We start from the raw sequence: 19,027 nt of genomic DNA, 5'->3' as shown, positions 1-19,027 counted from the left end.
CCTCTTCATTCGAGGGTCACTCCTAAAAAAATCTTTATTTAAAATGGAAAGTAACTAAGGAATATTACAAGTATCTATGCACATAGTGTTGCTGATGAGGTGGCAGACATTAACAATACAGTCTGCTACTTGATTTTCTTCTCTATAGATGTGCTTGATATCTTAGTTTAACGGAAAAAGTAAGAGTTTTTTTTTAATGTCTTCATTGATATTGTGATTTTTCGAAGGAGTTGTACAAATTATGATAACTTAAAAATGGTACTATCAAAGATGTCGGTATAGTTGGATGAATTCCTAAAGAACAAAATTCCAAAAACCCCTCCAATTTCACTTTCAACTTCTTCTTTTATGTTTATAAAAGTAAACATACAACATAAATAACTAATAACACCATTTTCCTCTTAATTTAAACAATGTTACAAATTATATTCTTTGTATTCTCAATCATAATCTTAGTTTTGGTGTCATTTTATTACATCAATTCCTTATGGCTATCTCCACAGAAACGGGAGAAGTGTTTGAGAGATCAAGGTTTCCGGGGAAATCCCTACCGTCCGATTTTCGGTGATCTACCGGAGATTTCCAACATGGCAAAATCTGCACTGTTGAAGCCAATATCATCACTTTCTCATGATATTATTCCTCATATCATGCCCTTTTTTCATCAGACGGTTCAACAATATGGTACGTACGTCCTAATTTCTTAGTAATATCATTTTTTCATATGCGAACTATATAACCTAAGGCTATGTTTGGCTTGACATAAAATAGACCTGATTATCTATAGTCCGACCTGCTGGCACGACCCGAAAAATATGGATTTGGATAGTACAAGATATGCATTTTTAGACCAAAAATTGAGCTCGGCACGAAAAGCCCGTTCCAGTCTGTACCAAATTTATGGGTTTGGGCATGATTTTTTGTGTTAAATCCCGGTCTCGACCCGAATTTGGATCACCTCTAACATAAAATATATATTTTTTTCATGCAAAATATTTTCCAAAGGAAAGCACGATTTCAAATTAGTCATTTGTTTGGTTCCTTTGAAAGAAAAAGGAAAAGAGAGAAGATGGGTCATGGGTAAAGATTGAGGGGCAAAAGGAAGAGAGATGTAAGGTGGAAAAATGGTTCATCTTCCTTTGAAGTGGAAAATGTTTTTCCACCTTTGAGTATGGGTGAGCACGGATCGGATATCCAACTAAAAATCACGTTTTGGATCGAATATCCGTATCCGAAATTTGTAAAAACTAATATCCGTTTTTTGGGATCGTATACCCCGAAATCAGATATCCTAACTTTATTTTGTTTCCTCTGTATTTCCAACAACTTCAATATCTCATATGTTCTTCACTCTTTCCCTCTCATTTACTAATATATACGGAGCACCAAACAAGTACTCATTTGAGGAAGTAAATTCAAATATCAGATATGTTTACAAAATATATCCCGGTCAACAAAACGACAAAATAGACTAAAGACAAACACTAAAGAACAAAGTGATGTTTGTATGCGAGAAATGACGTTTGTTTTAAAAAAAAGTGCCGTTTGTTTTTTCCCTATTTTTTTTGTTTTGTAGGTTGAGATATATTTTGTAATACATATCTAATATTGGCCTCACTGTTCTCGTACTCATTTACCACTTAAGGAAACACAAAGGCTTTGAGTGCGTTATTGAAAATTGTTGTTGTTTTTTTTTATATAATTTGCCGAATCCAACAACACATAATGATTAAAAAGGAGAAAATTATTTATATTAAAACGTTTTACATCAAATCAAACAGACCCTAAAAGTAAACAAGTTTATGGAAAAATCACGCGTTGTTCAATACGTAAATGAATATGTGTTTTTTTTTTAACGTAGGGAAGGACTCGTTTATGTGGTTCGGAAGAAAACCGAGGGTAAACATTACAAACCCAGAGTTGATAAGGGAAATATTGAACAAGTATGATGTGTATATGAAAAAGGCTCCGGGAAAGAAAACAACATTTGGGCTTGCGATGCGTGATGGTCAAGATTGGGCTAAAGTCAGAAGAATTATCAACCCTGCTTTTCATTTGGAAAAGTTAAAGGTAACTCTTAAGTTATGAAATTCTATGCTTTCTAATTTAATCGTGGCATTAAACTTTGATAAGTTACTACCAAGTACACCCGATTAAAAGGTGGGCCGATCTGTGAAAAGCCCATTAAGTTAGGTCGGGCTGGGCCAAGATTTAGGCCGATTTTTTGTGCCCAAATTCGTAATTCGGGTCATTTTCGAGACGGGACAAATTTATAACTGAAAGTGTAGTTTTAGTGTTCTACGTTGCTCAAGATCCCGTTGATTTATTTTGAAATTTCGGGCTGAGCCAACAGGCCAAAAAATCATGCCCAACACCGTAACATATTGGGTTGTGCAAGCAGGTCGGATTCATGTTAATCAGGTCTACTACCAAGGTAATTTATATTATAACAGAAAGAGTGTGTTAGACTTTACAAAATTACAAAAATGATAGAGGGGTCGGATATGTGAGAATTTTCAAATTCAAATCTTGTAGTACCCCCGATTTGTTATAATGAAAGTGAGAAAGACAATTTAGAACGTAAGTAAAGAACACAAAATGGTACGCAGTTCACTAACAATGCGTTAGCTACGTTTATTTATTGAGCCATAATGCCGAGGATGAGAATCAATCCCAGGATCACTTGAAAACGAGAGGAAAGCTCTTACCAACTGAGCTATCCCCCACTCTCTGAAAGACCATTCAGAATGTAATTAAAGAACACAAAATGGTACGCGGTTCACTAACAGTGCGTTAACTACGTCCATTTTTTTTGGGTGCAAATGAGCCATAATGCCGGGGGAGAAAATTGATCCCAGGATCACCTGGAACCGGGAGAAAAGCTCTTACCAATTGAGCTATCCCTCACTCCCAGAAAGCTTTATTTATCTTGAGGAATACAGATTATAAAATACAATTAAGTTACGATCTAAAGAGTTTATATTAGTACTCTTTAGATAGATGCGAAAGTATCTAAAAAATAGGCCCAAAACAGATAACGCTAGTCCAGAATAACATATTCCCGTTTTGTGGCGTTGCAGTAAGGTAAAGATGGTTGTGGGTCGGGCCGACCCGAAGCCAGACCCGACCCGGCACAAAAAAGCCCGGCCCAGCACGAGCACGAAAAAAGCACGGCTCGGCGCGGGCACGAAGTCGTGGGCCGTGGTACGGGCTTAGGCCTTAATTTTTTGGAAAAAGTACGACAAGACACGGCACGACAAAGCACACTAAATTTAGTAAAATTAGCCTTAGGCACGACGGGTCGGCCCGGCACGGCACGAAAGCTCGTAGGCTTGGGCCGGGCCTGGGCCCTTTTTTAACTTTTCGGCCTGGCACGGCACGACACGAAACAACGCGGGCCTGGCGTGGGCCCGACCCGATTAGGCCTACGACCCGTGGGCTCGACCCGAAGCACGGCTCGGCCCGGCCCACGACCATCTTTACAGTAAGGGGGATTGACCGCTTCAAGTCATATTTTAACACGATTTATAATCACTTATCAAACAGACCGTACTAGTAGATCAGTAACAAAACGATATCACATTTAAATACCGACTCTACACCGATTACCCTTTGCTGACCGTTAACAATTGGTAAATTATGTACCAACTGTTTTCAGTTTTTGGTTTTATAAGTCATGATTTATATTAAATCGTGAATTAAATATTAATCTTTATTATAGTAATCATGTTAATTTTGAAAATTGACAACAAAAAATTGAAAAGCACTATTTCTGGTTTTCATATTTTAATTTTTAGTTTTGTAAAATAAAAAAAGAAAACTGAAAACAAAAACGATACCAAACGGGTCCTACTATGAACTTTATCGACCGGTTTAGGCAGTCGGTAATTACGCATTTTCCTGTACGGTAACCCTAAACCCTCTGTTTATGTAATCATGTTTATATTAACCAGGTTTATGTTTATATTGATTGGATGTGATGTGTTGTTCAGAACATGGTGCCTACAATGGAGATATGTTGCGATATAATGATACAAAAATGGGAAGAAATGGTTGCACTAACAGGGTCAGCTGAAGTGGATGTGTATTCTAGTCTTTCTAGTTGTACAGGCGATGTAATTGCTAGAACAGCTTTTGGAAGCTCTTATGAAGAAGGTAAAAGATTATTTGAGCTTCAAAATGAAGCACTCGGATTAGCTTTTCAAGGAATGCGATCCATGTCTCACTACATTCCTGGATCCAGGTATGTTCTATCGTTTTTTGTTTTCAGTTTTTTTTTTTTTTTTTTTTGCAAAACTAAAAACTACTCCCTCCGTCCCAGATTAGTGGTTACATTTTTCTTTTTCGTCCGTCCAAGATTAGTTATTACACTTCTAAATTAGGAAATACCCCACAATTATTATATTGTCTCTCTCTTTTCACTATTCTTTTTGTCCCCACACCCTCTCTTATTCAATTTAAAAAATATCCCACTAACTTCTATTCCATATCATATTTACTTTTTCAATAAAATAACAATAGATAACCAAACAAACATTTATCACCTAAAACTTTATGCAAAGGTAACTGTAACAACTAATATGGGACGGAGGAAATAAAATATAAAAATCATAAAAAGTAGTTTTCAGTTTTTTGTTGCTAGTTTTCACAAAAAAAACATGATTACTAAGGTATGATTATTTGTTAGTTCATGATTCAATGTAAATCATATGGAGTATGACTTGTAAAAACAATAGCTGGGAACTGACAATGATACCGAACATGCCCAATTGACATCCATGGAAGTTATGTTTTTGTATTGAAAACACTATTAGTTGATGGATTTCTCATTTTAAAACGAAGATATTTTTTCCATGAACCATTTTAAGTGATTTAAAGCTCATTATTTTCATCTTTCATGTAAAGATTTCATAGGTACCTACTACCTATATTTCAAAACAACTAGTTTGGTCCTTCATAAATTTTTAATAGAACACCCTCTTTGGTAGGCGATCATAAAGGCTTTGATACTGAAGTATGACTTGTTAAAATAATAACTGGAAACTGACAATGATACCGAACGGGCTCAATTAACATCCATGGAAACTATGTTTTTATATTTGAAACACTAATATTTGACATTTTTCTCATTTTAAAACGTAAATATTTTTCTTCCATTAAACATTTTAAGTAATTCAAACCTCATTATTTTCAATTTTTCATGTAAAGATTTCATAGGTACCTACTACATATATTTTAAAACAACTAGTTTAGTCCTTCATAAATTATGAAAGGGACACCCTCTTTGGCAGGCAATCATAAAGGCTTTGACGATTACAAAAGCTGGACTTGTTATACATGCCACAAGTGTATATGTATTGTATAACAATTTTCGTAAAATATAAGCCTTGGCAATTTGTAAGTAAAAAGAGATAAATGTTAGTTATGTTAGTTATGTTAGTATGTTACTACGTATGTAAATTAGGGGTGTGCACGGTCCAGACTGGAAAATGGGTCGGAATCGGATCGGACCAATAGATTTCGGTCCGGTTCTCGGTCCTTGAAAATATACGATTCTGGTTTTCCGGTTCGATCTGGTCCGGTCAAAATCCAGAATTTTTCGGTCCAGACCGGTGACCTTGAATATAATTTTAAAATTAAAAATTTTAGATAGAGGAGCCAAATTTGTAGCCCACATACATTAATCTCCCTTTAAAAAAAAAGACTTTGGATATTTTTTATATGTCATTGGTTTTTATCCCCTTTAAATTAAGCTTATGATGTGAAGTATGACATACTTAAAGAGACATATAGGTTGTAAAAAGATAAAATTGTAAAAGCAAATTGAGTTTAAGATAGTAATCGCAAAATTTAAAAAAAAAAACCGGTCCAAGCCGGTCCAAATTCTTTTCCGGTCCTGAATTTTTCGGTCCGGGTCCGGTCCAGATCGGATTCTTTTCCGACCCGGTCCTCGGTCCGTGAATTCTGAAAATTTCCGGTCCACCGGTCCAACCAGTTTCGGCCGGTCCGCTCTAGTTTTAGACGTGTGCACACCCCTAGGTATGTTTGTTGCAATAATTTTTCAATGTTTGAATTTGAATTTGAATTTGAATTTGAATTTTTCAGATATTTCCCGACCAAGATAAATCTGAGGAAGAAAAAACTAAAGCGCGAAATTGAAGAAATTGTGAAGAGTTTGGTGGATAACAAGTTAAAATTAAAGCAAACAGGGGATACTAAGCATCAAAATAACTTGCTAAGTATAATGTTAGAGTCTAATGAAAAAGAGATTGAAGAAAATGGAGTTGGATTGCCAATGGAAGAATTGGTTGATGAATGCAAGCTATTCTTTGTAGCTGGACAAGACACAACATCATCTTTATTAACATGGACATTAATACTCCTTTGCCAAAATCAAGATTGGCAAACCAAAGCTAGAGAAGAGGTTTTCTTGCATTTTGGAAAAGATTATAGTAACACTCCTCATGATTATGAAGGTCTTAATCGCCTTAAAATTGTAAGTTTGCTCATCATTAAAGATTCTGTTTTATTGGACTTATTTTGGCTGATATTATATTATCTAAACTTATCTGAAGTTAACTTAACTTATCTGAACTGAACTTATTTTATATGGAAAAAAACTTATTTTGTCTGTAATAAATTTGTGTGTGAAAATGTTTGAACAAACTTATTTTTTCAGAACGTATCTGAATTTATTTTATCTGAAATAAATTTATTTGTGTGTGAAAATCTCTAAATTTATCTGAACTTATCTAAACTTATTTTATCTAAAAATAACTTATTTTGTCTGAAATAAATTTATTTGTGTGTGAAAATGCCTGAAAAAAAGTATTTTTCCAGAACTTATCGGGACATAATTTAATTTATTTATACTTATTTTATCTGAAAAAAAAAAACTGATTTTGTTTGAAGTAAACTTATTTGTGTGTGAGAAAATGTATGAAAAACTTATTTTTTCTGAACTTAATTTAACTTAACTTATCTGAACTTATTTTATCAGAAATAAACTTATTTGTGTGTAATGTTTGGAAAAAAAACAACAAATTTTTACTGAACTTATCTGAAATTATCTGAACTTATCTGAACTTAACTGAACTTATTTTGTCTGAAATAAGTAAAAATAAATCAAACAAAATAGAGCCTAATTTCGATCTTTTCACTATGAGAGTGTGTAAGACTAACTTTTGACATGCCTAACGTGCAGATGAGTATGATTATAAACGAAACATTGAGGTTATACCCATCTATTACATCTCTATCTCGATTGATCCATCAAAATACTGAATTAAAACAATTGACTCTACTTCCCAACATGGAGGTACATTTGCCAACAATCCTTGTACATCGAGATCAAGAACTATGGGGAAATGATGCAAACGAATTCAATCCAAATCGATTTTCCGAAGGGGTGTTAAAAGCATCCAAAATTCCAGGATCTTTCATGCCTTTTGGTGGAGGACCTCGAATTTGTATTGGACAAAATTTTGCATTAATAGAAGCCAAACTTGCCTTAACAAAGATTCTTCAACATTTCTCATTTGAGCTTTCTCCTTCTTATGTTCATGCACCCTTGTTACTAGCCGGTATGGTGCCCCAATTTGGTGCACCTCTTATCTTGCACAAGATTTAGGTGCATTGAAGTGGCTCAAACGTTGACCTGCATAGTTGGTCAGCTAATTACCCGAGATAAATATTGATTCAGTAGAATCGTTCTTCTTACCATAATACGTGCAAATATGAAAATAATTATTAAGCTTGTACTATGTACGAAGTACTTCTTATTAGTCTTTTATACACTTGTTTGACAATTAATATGAGTATATCCTATATCAATTGATTCATGACTACTATGCAAATGGGAGATTTTAGACCGATTAACCTATGTAATGTTGCTTAAGAAGAAGTCTAATGATCGAGAAAATGATGAAGAGGCATGCAGGGAACAAAATTTCCTCATGTATGGAAATGTTCTTACATGCTTTGCATTTAAAAAAAATATGTACACCTAATATTTCAAAAGAGTAATTTTTCATATACCTACTAAAATCATAGATGATAATGAGACATGTGTCATCAACTCATCACCTCATCAATCTTTTTTTTTTTTTTTGTTAATTAAAATAGAGAAAACTCAAAAGACATCAATATTAATGTGTACTTATATTTAAAAGAGGGAAAACCCAAAAGAGTTCCCATCAAAAAAAGAAAAAAATAATAATCAAAACTTAAGGAGCTAACTTAAATTGTTATTAGTACCATAACCATAACAATAAACATTAGTACTTATGAGTTACTGCCTCTGTCCCTTAATACTCGCACCATTTTGAATTTTTGCATTATTCACATAATGCACTTTGACCTTATTTTATATATAGTATATGAAAATAAATGTTAGTATATAATATATTGTTGGCTTCATCGTAATATATATTTTCAAAATATTAATATTTTTATAGGTTTTTATAATATGTAGTTAAAGATATTGGTGGTCAAAGATGTGCATTGGCAAGCGTGTCCAGTCAAAACGGTGCGAGTATTAAGGGACGGAGGGAGTAATAGTCTTTTTAAATCATAAGAAACTAAACATTTTCTTCATCAACCTCTCATGTTCCATGCACTCCTTATAAATTGACTAACAATTATTTTTTGTTATATCACTTACACAATCAACTCTATATCATCTACATTTTCAGAGGTATGTGCATTACTTTATGTGTCTATTCTCTTTTTCTATGGCTAAGTTTGATTTTTCGTCAATTTATTATGATTATTTTATTAACGGTTTGTTTTGCTATTGACATTATATTATATGTTACGTTATCATCATCATTGATGGTTCCTTCTAAATGTTGTTAGATTAATTTAGTAATAATCTTAACATATACAAAATGTGATTCTATGTATTTATATATTCGTGTCTTACACTAAGCAAAAATTTACGGATGCGCATAAATAATTTAAAAGATCACAATACCTAAAGTTATTGTATTTTGACTAATGCAAGTTCGTATAACTTTACAAATGTTCCCGTGCATTGCACGAGTCCAAATGCTAGTTACAACTTAATTACTCAATTGGATACGAGATTTCTCTGAAATTGGCTCGTACTCCGTATTCACAAACTTTTAATTACATCAGAATACACAAAATATTGTAAGATGGATGTAAAGTGAACAAAACTTACCCCGATGTAAAATTTATTTATTATTTAGTGCGATATTTAAAAAAAATACCTTTCAAAATTAAGTCACAATGTATAACGTTAACCACGTACCACTTTCAAAAGTAATCAAAAATTACTTTATAATATAAAAAGTTAAACAAAACATGTTAAAAGTTATTAAAAACTAAGTAAAAATTAACCCGATTTACGATGAAATTATTGTACGAGTGCACACATGACCAGTTGAAGTTCAGAAAGTTTTTTTCAGAATTTTCACATACAAAAAATTTATTTCAGAGAAAATAAGTATTTTTCAGATAAATTAAGTCCATATAATTAAGTTAAGCTCGAATAAGTTTAAGTTAAGTTAAGTTCAGATAATATAAATTCAGTCAAAATAAGTTGAATACGGAAGGAGTAGAATAAAGCCTAAATGTTTTAGCCAATTTCCAAATTAAAGAAAATCAAAAATTAAAAAATCAAATAAAAAAAAGTTGACATAAATACTCCAACACGCGCCACCAATACACTTTCTCTCTCTTCCATTTTCCCCAAATCTCTCTTCAAACTCCAGATTCACCGCCCACCCAAAAATGACAACCTATGGAACAATACCCACATCCCACTCCCCTTCAAACCAACCCGCAACAAACCTCCACTTCATCACACGCGCCACCACCAAGATCCAATCAACCTACACTACCCACCGCCGTCCATGGAACCACCTCTTCTCTCTCTCCTCCCTCTCTCTCCCTTCCTCCTTCAACGACGCCTACTTCCGCTTCAAAACCAACCTCTCCTTCTTTCGCATGAACTACGCCATCATCGCACTCTTAATCCTCTTCCTCTCTCTTCTGTATCACCCAATCTCTCTCCTCGTCTTCCTCCTCACCATGTCGGCATGGCTATTCCTCTACTTCCTCCGTGACGCGCCTCTGTTTGTTTTCGGGTATAATATTGATGATCGCGTTGTGCTCGCTGTTCTCGCTGTTTTGACGGTGGTTTTCTTGCTTCTTACTGATGTTACTGTGAATATCGTGGTGGCGCTTGGTGTTGCTGTTGTTGTGATTGTGGTTCATACGGTGGTGAGAGGGACGGATGATCTTCCTGATACGGCGGTGGGGGGTTTTGAAGATGAGAGTGGCGCGCGTGTTGCTTACAACCGTGGTGCGGGTGGGTTGGGTGATCGGCTTCCGTTGAAGGATACGGCGTCGTCTTCATTCTCTGCTTCCAATTGAAAATTCAGTGCTGTAATCAGAAACTGTGAGTTCATTCTATTTAAATTTAATTTAATTTAATTTCCGTCGGTTAATATTTTAGTTAATTAGTGTATTATGAGCTTATTTTGTTAATTATTTTAGGGAAAATATAATGTAATGTATCAAATTTCTGTGATTTTTTTTTTTTGATTTTCTGTTTCGGAATGTTCATTTGATTGATTAAATTATAGGGGTTGATCATTAGAAAAAAAGAAATGGAAGTGGGAATTGAAGTTGAAGTTGATTTTGGGTTTAATTGATTACAAACTTTGATTTGGTTGCTAGTTTGTAAGTTTGGTTTACAATGTCCAAATGTTGATGCTTCAGCTGTTCTGCTGCTTCTGGAATTTTGTGTTCAACAATGTTATTGAAATTTGAATTGATATTGTTGTAAGAACAAATTGGCATGGCGATTTTTGTTTGAAATTGCTGCCATTGTGAGAATATTGTTGTTGCAAAATTACAATGTTAGAGCTTGTAAGTTGATGAACATCTCTTCTTGTCTTGGAAAGCCGTAATCTAAAGATGGATGTGGGTCGGGCTAGCCCGAGGCCTGAACCAGCTTCACATAAAAAAAGCTCGGCACGGGCACGAAAAAAGCACCGTCCGACACAAGCACGAAGTCGTGGGCCGTGCCTAGGCCGTATTTTTTTTGGAAAAAGCACGACAACACAAGGCACGACACGACAAAGCCCACTAAATTTAGTAAAATTGGACTTAGACACGACGTCCCGACTAGGCCCGTGGGTCTACGCCATTTTAAAAATTTTCTATCCGGCACAGAGTTGGATTGACGTGTGCCGGTCCCATTCATGCCCACGACCCATGGGCTCGGTCCGAAACCCTGCCCTGCCGGTAGGGGTGTCAAATTGGGTCATTGGTCGGTTACTGGTCGGGTATAATCGGACAATGTAGTTGTGCGAGGCCATTATGCTTATGCGGATTGAATTTGAGAATTTTGTTTTTCCGATCACTTCGATTTTTGTCAGAAATCGGTTGGATCGGGTCAGTTTATGACAGCCCTACCTGCCCGATCCACATCTGTCTTTACCGGAATCAGATCATTTGATTATTCAATTCCGGAGAGTGATTTATCACTGCTCATTAGACATTAGTTGCATTTCAACGAGGTTCAGCCTCTTTTAGTATATAGTTATTGATTCGAATCTGATAAGTTTTCTTCCATTTTCATTGGTTAAAATGATCGATTTTGGTGTAATAGAGACGCATAGATGATGCCAATTCGTTTAGATTGATAGGTTCACTATTGATTGAAAAGGTTTGTTGTTGGCGGCAAATGTAAATGTATGCTTGTCATTTTGCATTATTTGAACATGGAAGAACATGTATTAATGTATAACGATTGTTTGTTAGACTTCTACCGATATTTTTTTGAGTATTGTCCTTTTATTTTGATAATACAACTTTCTTATTATAGTGCCAATAATGGAAACTTTGATGTTCTGGTACAAGCTGGATTATGTGGTTGTTTGCTTGCCGATATCATTAATGTTTTTTTTGATTGAAAGCCGATATCATTATTACTTTATTCATAAGTATTCATTTATTTTTATTTTTATTTTTATATTATATTTTTCGGATTTTTCATGAGATACCCCCAAAGTTTAAGTTTATTCACCAAATACCCTCGCAGTTTCAGTTATTCACCAAATACCCCTGAGGTTTTGTAAACGTGCACAATATACCCCTACTGGCTAACAACCGTTAACAAATTAACCCCTAATTAACCATTTTCTCTATTAACTCTCTATTAACCCTAACATTAACCTCTAATTAAATAAATTAAACTAATGAAGCCCTAAAAAAATTAATTCAACTACACCATTTCATTTGGGGTTTTTGGATTATTAAGCAGCAACAACATCATCATTACAAATTCTTCACCACTACCAGATCCGTTTTTCTGAAACTCCGCTCCTCAGTTTCCTCGTCCTTAACACCCACCGATCATCACCTAATCAATTGTAGGTCATCCTCCCCTTCCAATATCGGCGACGACCACCGCAAGGTCTTCGGCGACGGGTCGTCTCTTCCTCACTCGGTTTGCCTCTCCGACGGTGTACTCTCTCTCTCCTCCGATGCCGCCCTCTCCATCTCCACCGCTGTCGGCTGTCGTCGCTAAATCTCGTGCCTCAAACAACGCACCCGTCTCCGGCGGCGACCGTTGCACCCTCTCCATCTTTGTCGGTGGGGTTCCCACCGTGGTAATTTGGGGTTTCATTTGAGGGGCATTTGATTTTTGGTTTTTTTTTTATTTGATTGGTTCGTGTTGTTGATTTTGGGAATTGGTTTTGTGGGTATTTGTTTGAGTTGCTTGGAATGTTTGATTCTAAATTGAATTGTGTTGTGTGCAACGGAAGGAATCTCATGATGAGAGGGAGAGTGAGTCTTCTAAGGAGCATGTTGATGAAGATTTTAATGTGATGATGATGATGGTGAAGAACAGGAGAGAGAAAGTGGCAAGAAGGAGAGTCTTCCGAGGAGCATGTTAATGAAGATTTTAATGTGATGATAATGATGGTGAAGAATAGGAGAGAGAAAGTTGGGCAAGAAGGGGAGAGAGCAATGGAGAGAAATGAAGAAAAGATTAAAAGCAAAAAAAAGGTAAAATAATAATTAGAGTTGAGGTTAACGGAAAAGTTAACGATTTGACGGAAAATTGTCATTAAGGGTATATTGTGCACGTTTACAAAACCTTAGGGGTATTTGTTGAATAACTGAAACTGCGAGGGTATTTTGTGAATAAACTTAAACCTCGGGGGTATCTCATGAAAAATCCGTATATTTTTTGACAAAGGATTCATTAAATTGAAATAACGATAATTAGGGGTGTGCAAAAACCGGTCCTGGCCGGACCGGAGGCCTTTGTTCAAATAATATTATTTGCAGGTCTTTGGTCATGTCCGGTCCGGTCAAAAACCCCTTAAAGTCGGGTTTTGGACTGGACCGAACCGGTTTTTTCTTTAAAGAAATACGGAGTATAATATAAACTATTTAAAAAGTTAATTTCCTCCTTTAATACGTGAAAATGTTACTATATTATAGGATTTTTATTGTATCTTCCCAAAAAAAGGCTTTAAACAATTAGTTTTCTATATATACTTGTTTAATTTTTATTGTATTTTGTAGGGAAAATAAAATAAAATAGAGATAGGCTTACAACTGGTCCGGTCCGGGTTTTGGACCAAATTTTCCGGTCCGATCGAGGTTCGTTCCAAACATAATCGGTCCGGCCTCCGGGTCTAGAATTATCCAAAAACCGGGCTGGGTCGGTCCGATCTGGTTCGGGTTTGGACCGGTGAACCTATACAACGATTACAACCTAATCAACTAAAGGAAAATAAAATACAACATGTGGCAAAGTAAATTACAAGCTTTGGTTATATAACAACTATGGAGGAGAGCACGCCGGACAAACCCCTGTTAGAACTTACCTTCATGATATCAACAACAACGTTGACAACGCCAACCAGAAAATGCGGCCACACTTTGGAGAACATAAGTGACTGAGAAGTTGGGGAAGCTGAAAACAGATACACAAGAGGAGCGTAGCGAATAAGCCAGAGGACCCTAACGATGGAAGACGTTGCGAACCAGAGACACCTTCAACCCCAAATTGCCATGACACAAAAGGCGAGAACTGACAATCGTCTATGACATTACCTCTAGGCCCTAACGAAGGGCAAAATTCTTGGGATCTTTGATTGTGAGCTACTTTTCCTAGTAACTAGCCACTGGATGTTCCCGGATTACGAGAATGCCGAATCGAGGAGGAACTTACTTTCCTCAACTTATCCAATTGAGGAGCCTCCTTCAAGATTTGATTAACAACTATGGCCCGAGTGACCATCACCCGACACAAGGTTGAGGGGTTTCTTGAGCACCCCAAATTCAAGAACATACACCCACAATTAAAACATCCAAAAGAATTAGAACATTGCCTTCAACATCCAATTTGGATTTTCCTATTAACTCCTCGATCCATCATTAGACAATTGAATCACCAACATCCACAAAATACTAGTGCCACAAACTAGCCAAGGAACCAAAATTCGTGTTTTGGAACCTGCAACATAAACTCCAAATCCGACACTTGAACCCCCAAACCTTAGCCTCTTTCGAAAATGATAAAGGTCGCAACATGCGACCTTTAAGCTGTGTCACAATGATGATGTGGCATGCTTATGTGTCATGATTTAAATTGGAAATTAAAATATTTAACTTATATTTTTTATTATACATGTTATAAAAAAAGGTAGGAAAATCTTAATATTCTATTTTTTTTTCCTTTTTTATATCGGCTACCTTATTTACATATTTTCATAGTAGAAATATTGAATTAATAGTAAAAATATTATAATGACGTGTAACCTACGTGGCGCTTATATGTACCAATTAAACTGCGACACGTAAGATTGCGACAACTAAATGTTGTCGCAACTTGCGACCTTTATCATCGTCCTCAACCTCTTTAATCTCTTCTCTCATATGAAACAACCAACTAAAAGAAACTCCCCTTGCTAAGGGAACACCCATAAGGGAAAACAAATTATTAGGGTTGTTTGTTATAGAAAAAAAGAAATGGAAGTGAAAGTGGAAGTGGAAATTGAAGTTGATTTGGCGGCTCCATACACTCGTTAAGGCAGAATACGTCGATCTCTTGCTTAATCGCAAATGGCACTCCAACATAACGAGGGAAAGCACGTGTCTTGCCCTTTCAAAAGGGTGGTCTTTTCGGCCCTGTCACGCCCAGTAACTAGTTTTTTTCCCCCTAAAACGATAGCCGACTATTTTTCGTGATTTTTTATTCTTTAAGATTATTTTCCATAATCTTCCACTATTTCATTCCTCTTCGATTCCTTCTTTTACGATTTTAATTTAGGAAAAAATGAGTTCTTTCTGATTTTATGACCAGTGTTTTCCTTTATAAAGACTATTGCCTTTGACGAATAAACAAACAGAAAATAATATATCTCGTGAAATTCTTTCAAATACATTTACATATACATGTTTCTTAAGTATCGTGTATCTGATTCATGGAGGTTGATTGTCTCAAGGTTGTGTTTAATCAATGGAGCAAATTCAACTTTAATGCAATATTGGTTCAATTCACCCTCAAAGATAGGTTTGTTTGAATTCTAATAGGCACTATTCATATTGTTAATTCATACGTAGTATGATTTTTTCCCCAAGTGTTTTGAAAATTATAAATTAGGATAGAACCTTGATATGTTATCATTTTTGACGTACTTGTTTTTATATATTTAAGCTATAAACAAATTAACGAGTATTACTACGATAAAAACAACGAAATTATCTTTCAAAAAAGCATGATTTAGTGATTTTGACCTTTTAGTAACACAATTGATTCTTGCTTTTATAGAATCTAATTTCATTGAATCACATAGTAATACTTAATACTTATTATTCACAACTAAAAAGTTCAAAGAAAAAATGGCATAAATGGTAGCATATCATGTTCTGGGCCTCTGGCCTACAATTTTATTATTTCATTACAATTTTGTTTGTATACTAAATTTAATTAAGGGTAATTAAAAATATACTTATTATTTTTCCTCTATAAGGAAAATAAACTCCATGTCAAGTTGATGTGGCAAGCTTTGTGACTCTATATACAATGCTTACTGAGAAATTCTGAGGTAATGTCAGTGATTGGAAAAATTTCCAATTAAATGACATTTTTGTAAATATTTTGCTTGAAAACTGTAGGTGGTATAATGTTACGTGTTGACTGTATATTTGTAATTATTGACTGCATATTACTCGGTGTTGATTGTATACAGCTTATCGTTGACTGTATATTTTATGATTGTTGATGAATTACTAAAATGCAATATTGTTTATTGAATTGGTAAGTGGTTGATTGTATATTTATAGTTCTGGATTGATTATTAGTAGAAGTTTATTGTACATTGCGAGTTGTTGACTGTATATTATATAGTTTTGATGTATTATGAAAATACAATTATGACCGTACATGTGGCCCATATTTGATGACATTGGCATTTTCGTAATAAAATCATCAATTATTTACGAAAATGCCATTTGATTGGAAATTTTTTCCAATCATTGAGATTAACTCGGAAAGGCTCCTGCTTATCACATCAACTTGAAATGAAATTCAACTCACTTATGGAGAAGACAAATAATATGTTTCTAAACACTTTGGATTAAATATACGGATTTTTCATGAAATACCCCCGAGTTTTTACAAAATTCACCAAATGCCCCTCGACTTTCAGAAATTCACCAAATGCCCCTCACAAATAACTTAATACGCAAAATACCCCTACACTTAACGGACGTTAAGTCTCCGTTAGCATAACTTTACTATTTTACCCTCATTCTATCACACATTTCAATCTGCATTCTCTCTTCTAGCTTTAAACAAACTCCCCAAAAGTCTCACTTTCTCTCTCATCAACAACTATGGCAGCAAAGGCTGGGAAGAAGCCCGCGGAGGAGAAGAAAGGCCGTTGTCGCAAAGAAAGCTCCGGCTGAAAAGAAGCCAAAGGCCGGAAAGAAGCTCTGCTGCCGCTAGAGACAAGAAGAAGAGCACAAGAAGAGCGTCGATACTTACAAGGTCCACATCTTCAAGGTTCTCAAGCAAGTTCACGCTGACATTGGAATTTCCAGCAAGGCGGTGAGCATCATGAACAGCCTCATCAACCACATGTTTTTGATTTCGATGTTTTTAGGGTTTGTAAACAGTTGGATATGGGGGAAATTGAAAAGAAATTTGAAGGTGTTGGTGGATTTCGGTTTGTAAAATTGATTCAGGTTTCGTTGTTTAGATTAGTAAATGTTAGCATTTTAGGTTAATGTTGATGTTTGTTGAATTTGCCATTTTGTTTGCAGTAACTGAAATGATCAGAATAGTTTTCTTTATACCGATTCTATCGCTCCCTTTCAATTGATTCTCAACATTTTCTGTTTTGAATTGGCCTTTAACATGAACTTCGTTGTTGATAATTCATCAGTTGAATAGAACTTTTCATTTAATATTTTTGTGGGAAATGAATTTTTGATCATTCTTAGTTGGTATTGATATAGGATTTTATTAACTCAGTGAATTCCCTCAAGAAGATACAATATTGATATTAACTGGTTGAATTGTTGGTTGCAGAAGAATGTCCTGTCCTCGTATGATGTCACCACCAAACGTGTAACACTTCCTGCTGGTGATCTTGCCCAATAGCAGCCAACTGATGTGTCTTGTTAACTGTTAAGCTGGAAAGGATTTATATGGGCTTGCCTCAAATACCATTGCATTGATGGAATCTTCAAAACAGATAAAGAAGCCTTAATTAATTAAAATGGTGAAAGAAATCTTCAATTCAGCTGTTTCTGCCCGATGCTTGCCAAAGATCCAATCACATTTTACATATGAATGGCACAACCACCCATTTTACATATTCAGAGTTTACAAATTTTCTCATGATAACTTAATTGGATTTAGGGGATGCAGCTATGTATATCGTGGTCATCTTAAAGATGGTAGAACAGTAACTGTGAAACGACTTAAAGCTTCTAAGGGACTAGCTTCTGACAGAATTCTGTAAGGGGGTATAAGCAAACCTGCTTTTGCAATCTTCCCAATCCCTGATCTATTGTGGGAAGCCTTACATATTAGTAATAATTTAACAGCAATTTAAAAACAAAATTAGCCTAATTAGTGTTATACTTGTGCAGGTTGAGATCATATCAAGACTACTCCATTACCATATTGTGCCACCATTACCATATTGTGCCATTTTAATTGAATGAGGAGCGAGTGTGAGAGGACTTGTTTTGTAATTGGGCATACCCTTAAATTAATACTTCCTATTAGTTTTGTTATTTGAATCACAATTGCTCACCTAGTCACCTAGAGATCAAGAAACTCATCAAAATGAGTAATTTTAAGTTATGGTATTTGGTGAATTAAATTTCAGAATAAGGGTATTTAGTGAAATAAGTATTAAAATAGGGGTATTTGGTGAATTTGAAACTAGACTAACGGAGGACTAACGGCGCGTCATTAGTAAGGGTACTTTGGGTATTAAGTTATTTGTGAGGGGCATTTGGTGAATTTCTGAAAGTCGAGGGGCACTTGGTGAATTCTGCAAAAACTCGAGGGTATTTCATGAAAAATCCGTTAAATATATTACACAAATAATATTATTAATGAAATAATAAAATTGCAAGACAGAACATTGACATATCATCATTTTTGTCATATTTTCTTTGAATTTTTGAGTTGTGAACAATAAATAACAAGTATTATTAGGTGAATCAATGAAATTAGCTTCCATATAAGCACAATTCAATTGCTTTATTAAAGGGTCAAAATCATTGAACCATGCTTTTTTGGAAGGTAATTCAATTGCTTTATCGTAGTAATACTTGGTACTTCGTTCAAACCTTAAATATTAAAAACAAATACGTTACAGATGTTAACATATCAAGGTTCTAACTTACACTTATATTTTTCTTATAATTTTTAATATAGTGTTTATATTCGTCATAAGCAAATGAAGTCTATCTTAGATTCGAATGTATAGGTAATACACAGTTGTTTAGA

General features: G+C 35.0%; 2 protein-coding genes across 4 annotated transcripts; both read left to right on the top strand.

Moving 5' to 3' along the window:
* Window positions 1-251: 251 nt before the first annotated feature.
* LOC110793858 (cytochrome P450 CYP72A219) lies at window positions 252-7,841 on the top strand. Its single transcript, XM_021998790.2, has 5 exons — window positions 252-684; window positions 1,862-2,070; window positions 3,993-4,243; window positions 6,106-6,496; window positions 7,205-7,841. Exons 1-5 carry the CDS (start codon window positions 414-416, stop codon window positions 7,628-7,630), a joined length of 1,548 nt encoding a protein of 515 aa, XP_021854482.1. The 5' UTR covers window positions 252-413; the 3' UTR covers window positions 7,631-7,841.
* A 1,824-nt stretch (window positions 7,842-9,665) lies between these two features.
* Window positions 9,666-18,127, top strand: LOC110793859 (PRA1 family protein F2). 3 transcript variants are annotated; one of them, XR_008927438.1, is made up of 3 exons: window positions 9,666-10,426; window positions 16,901-17,107; window positions 17,591-18,127. XR_008927438.1 is itself a non-coding variant. In XM_056836408.1 (2 exons), exon 1 carries the CDS (start codon window positions 9,757-9,759, stop codon window positions 10,399-10,401), a length of 645 nt encoding a protein of 214 aa, XP_056692386.1. In that variant the 5' UTR covers window positions 9,666-9,756; the 3' UTR covers window positions 10,402-10,426; window positions 17,591-18,127. The 3 variants fall into 3 exon arrangements, 2 of the variants coding, with proteins under 2 accessions (XP_056692386.1, XP_021854483.1); XM_056836408.1 differs by lacking the exon at window positions 16,901-17,107; XM_021998791.2 differs by lacking the exon at window positions 17,591-18,127 and having other exon boundaries at window positions 16,901-17,250.
* Window positions 18,128-19,027: the final 900 nt, after the last annotated feature.

Source organism: Spinacia oleracea, chromosome 2 (genome assembly GCF_020520425.1).
Source record: "Spinacia oleracea cultivar Varoflay chromosome 2, BTI_SOV_V1, whole genome shotgun sequence".
Taxonomy (NCBI): domain Eukaryota; kingdom Viridiplantae; phylum Streptophyta; class Magnoliopsida; order Caryophyllales; family Amaranthaceae; genus Spinacia; species Spinacia oleracea.
The sequence above is the reverse complement of the archived record's forward strand: the minus strand, read 5'-3'. Positions and strand labels throughout refer to the sequence as shown.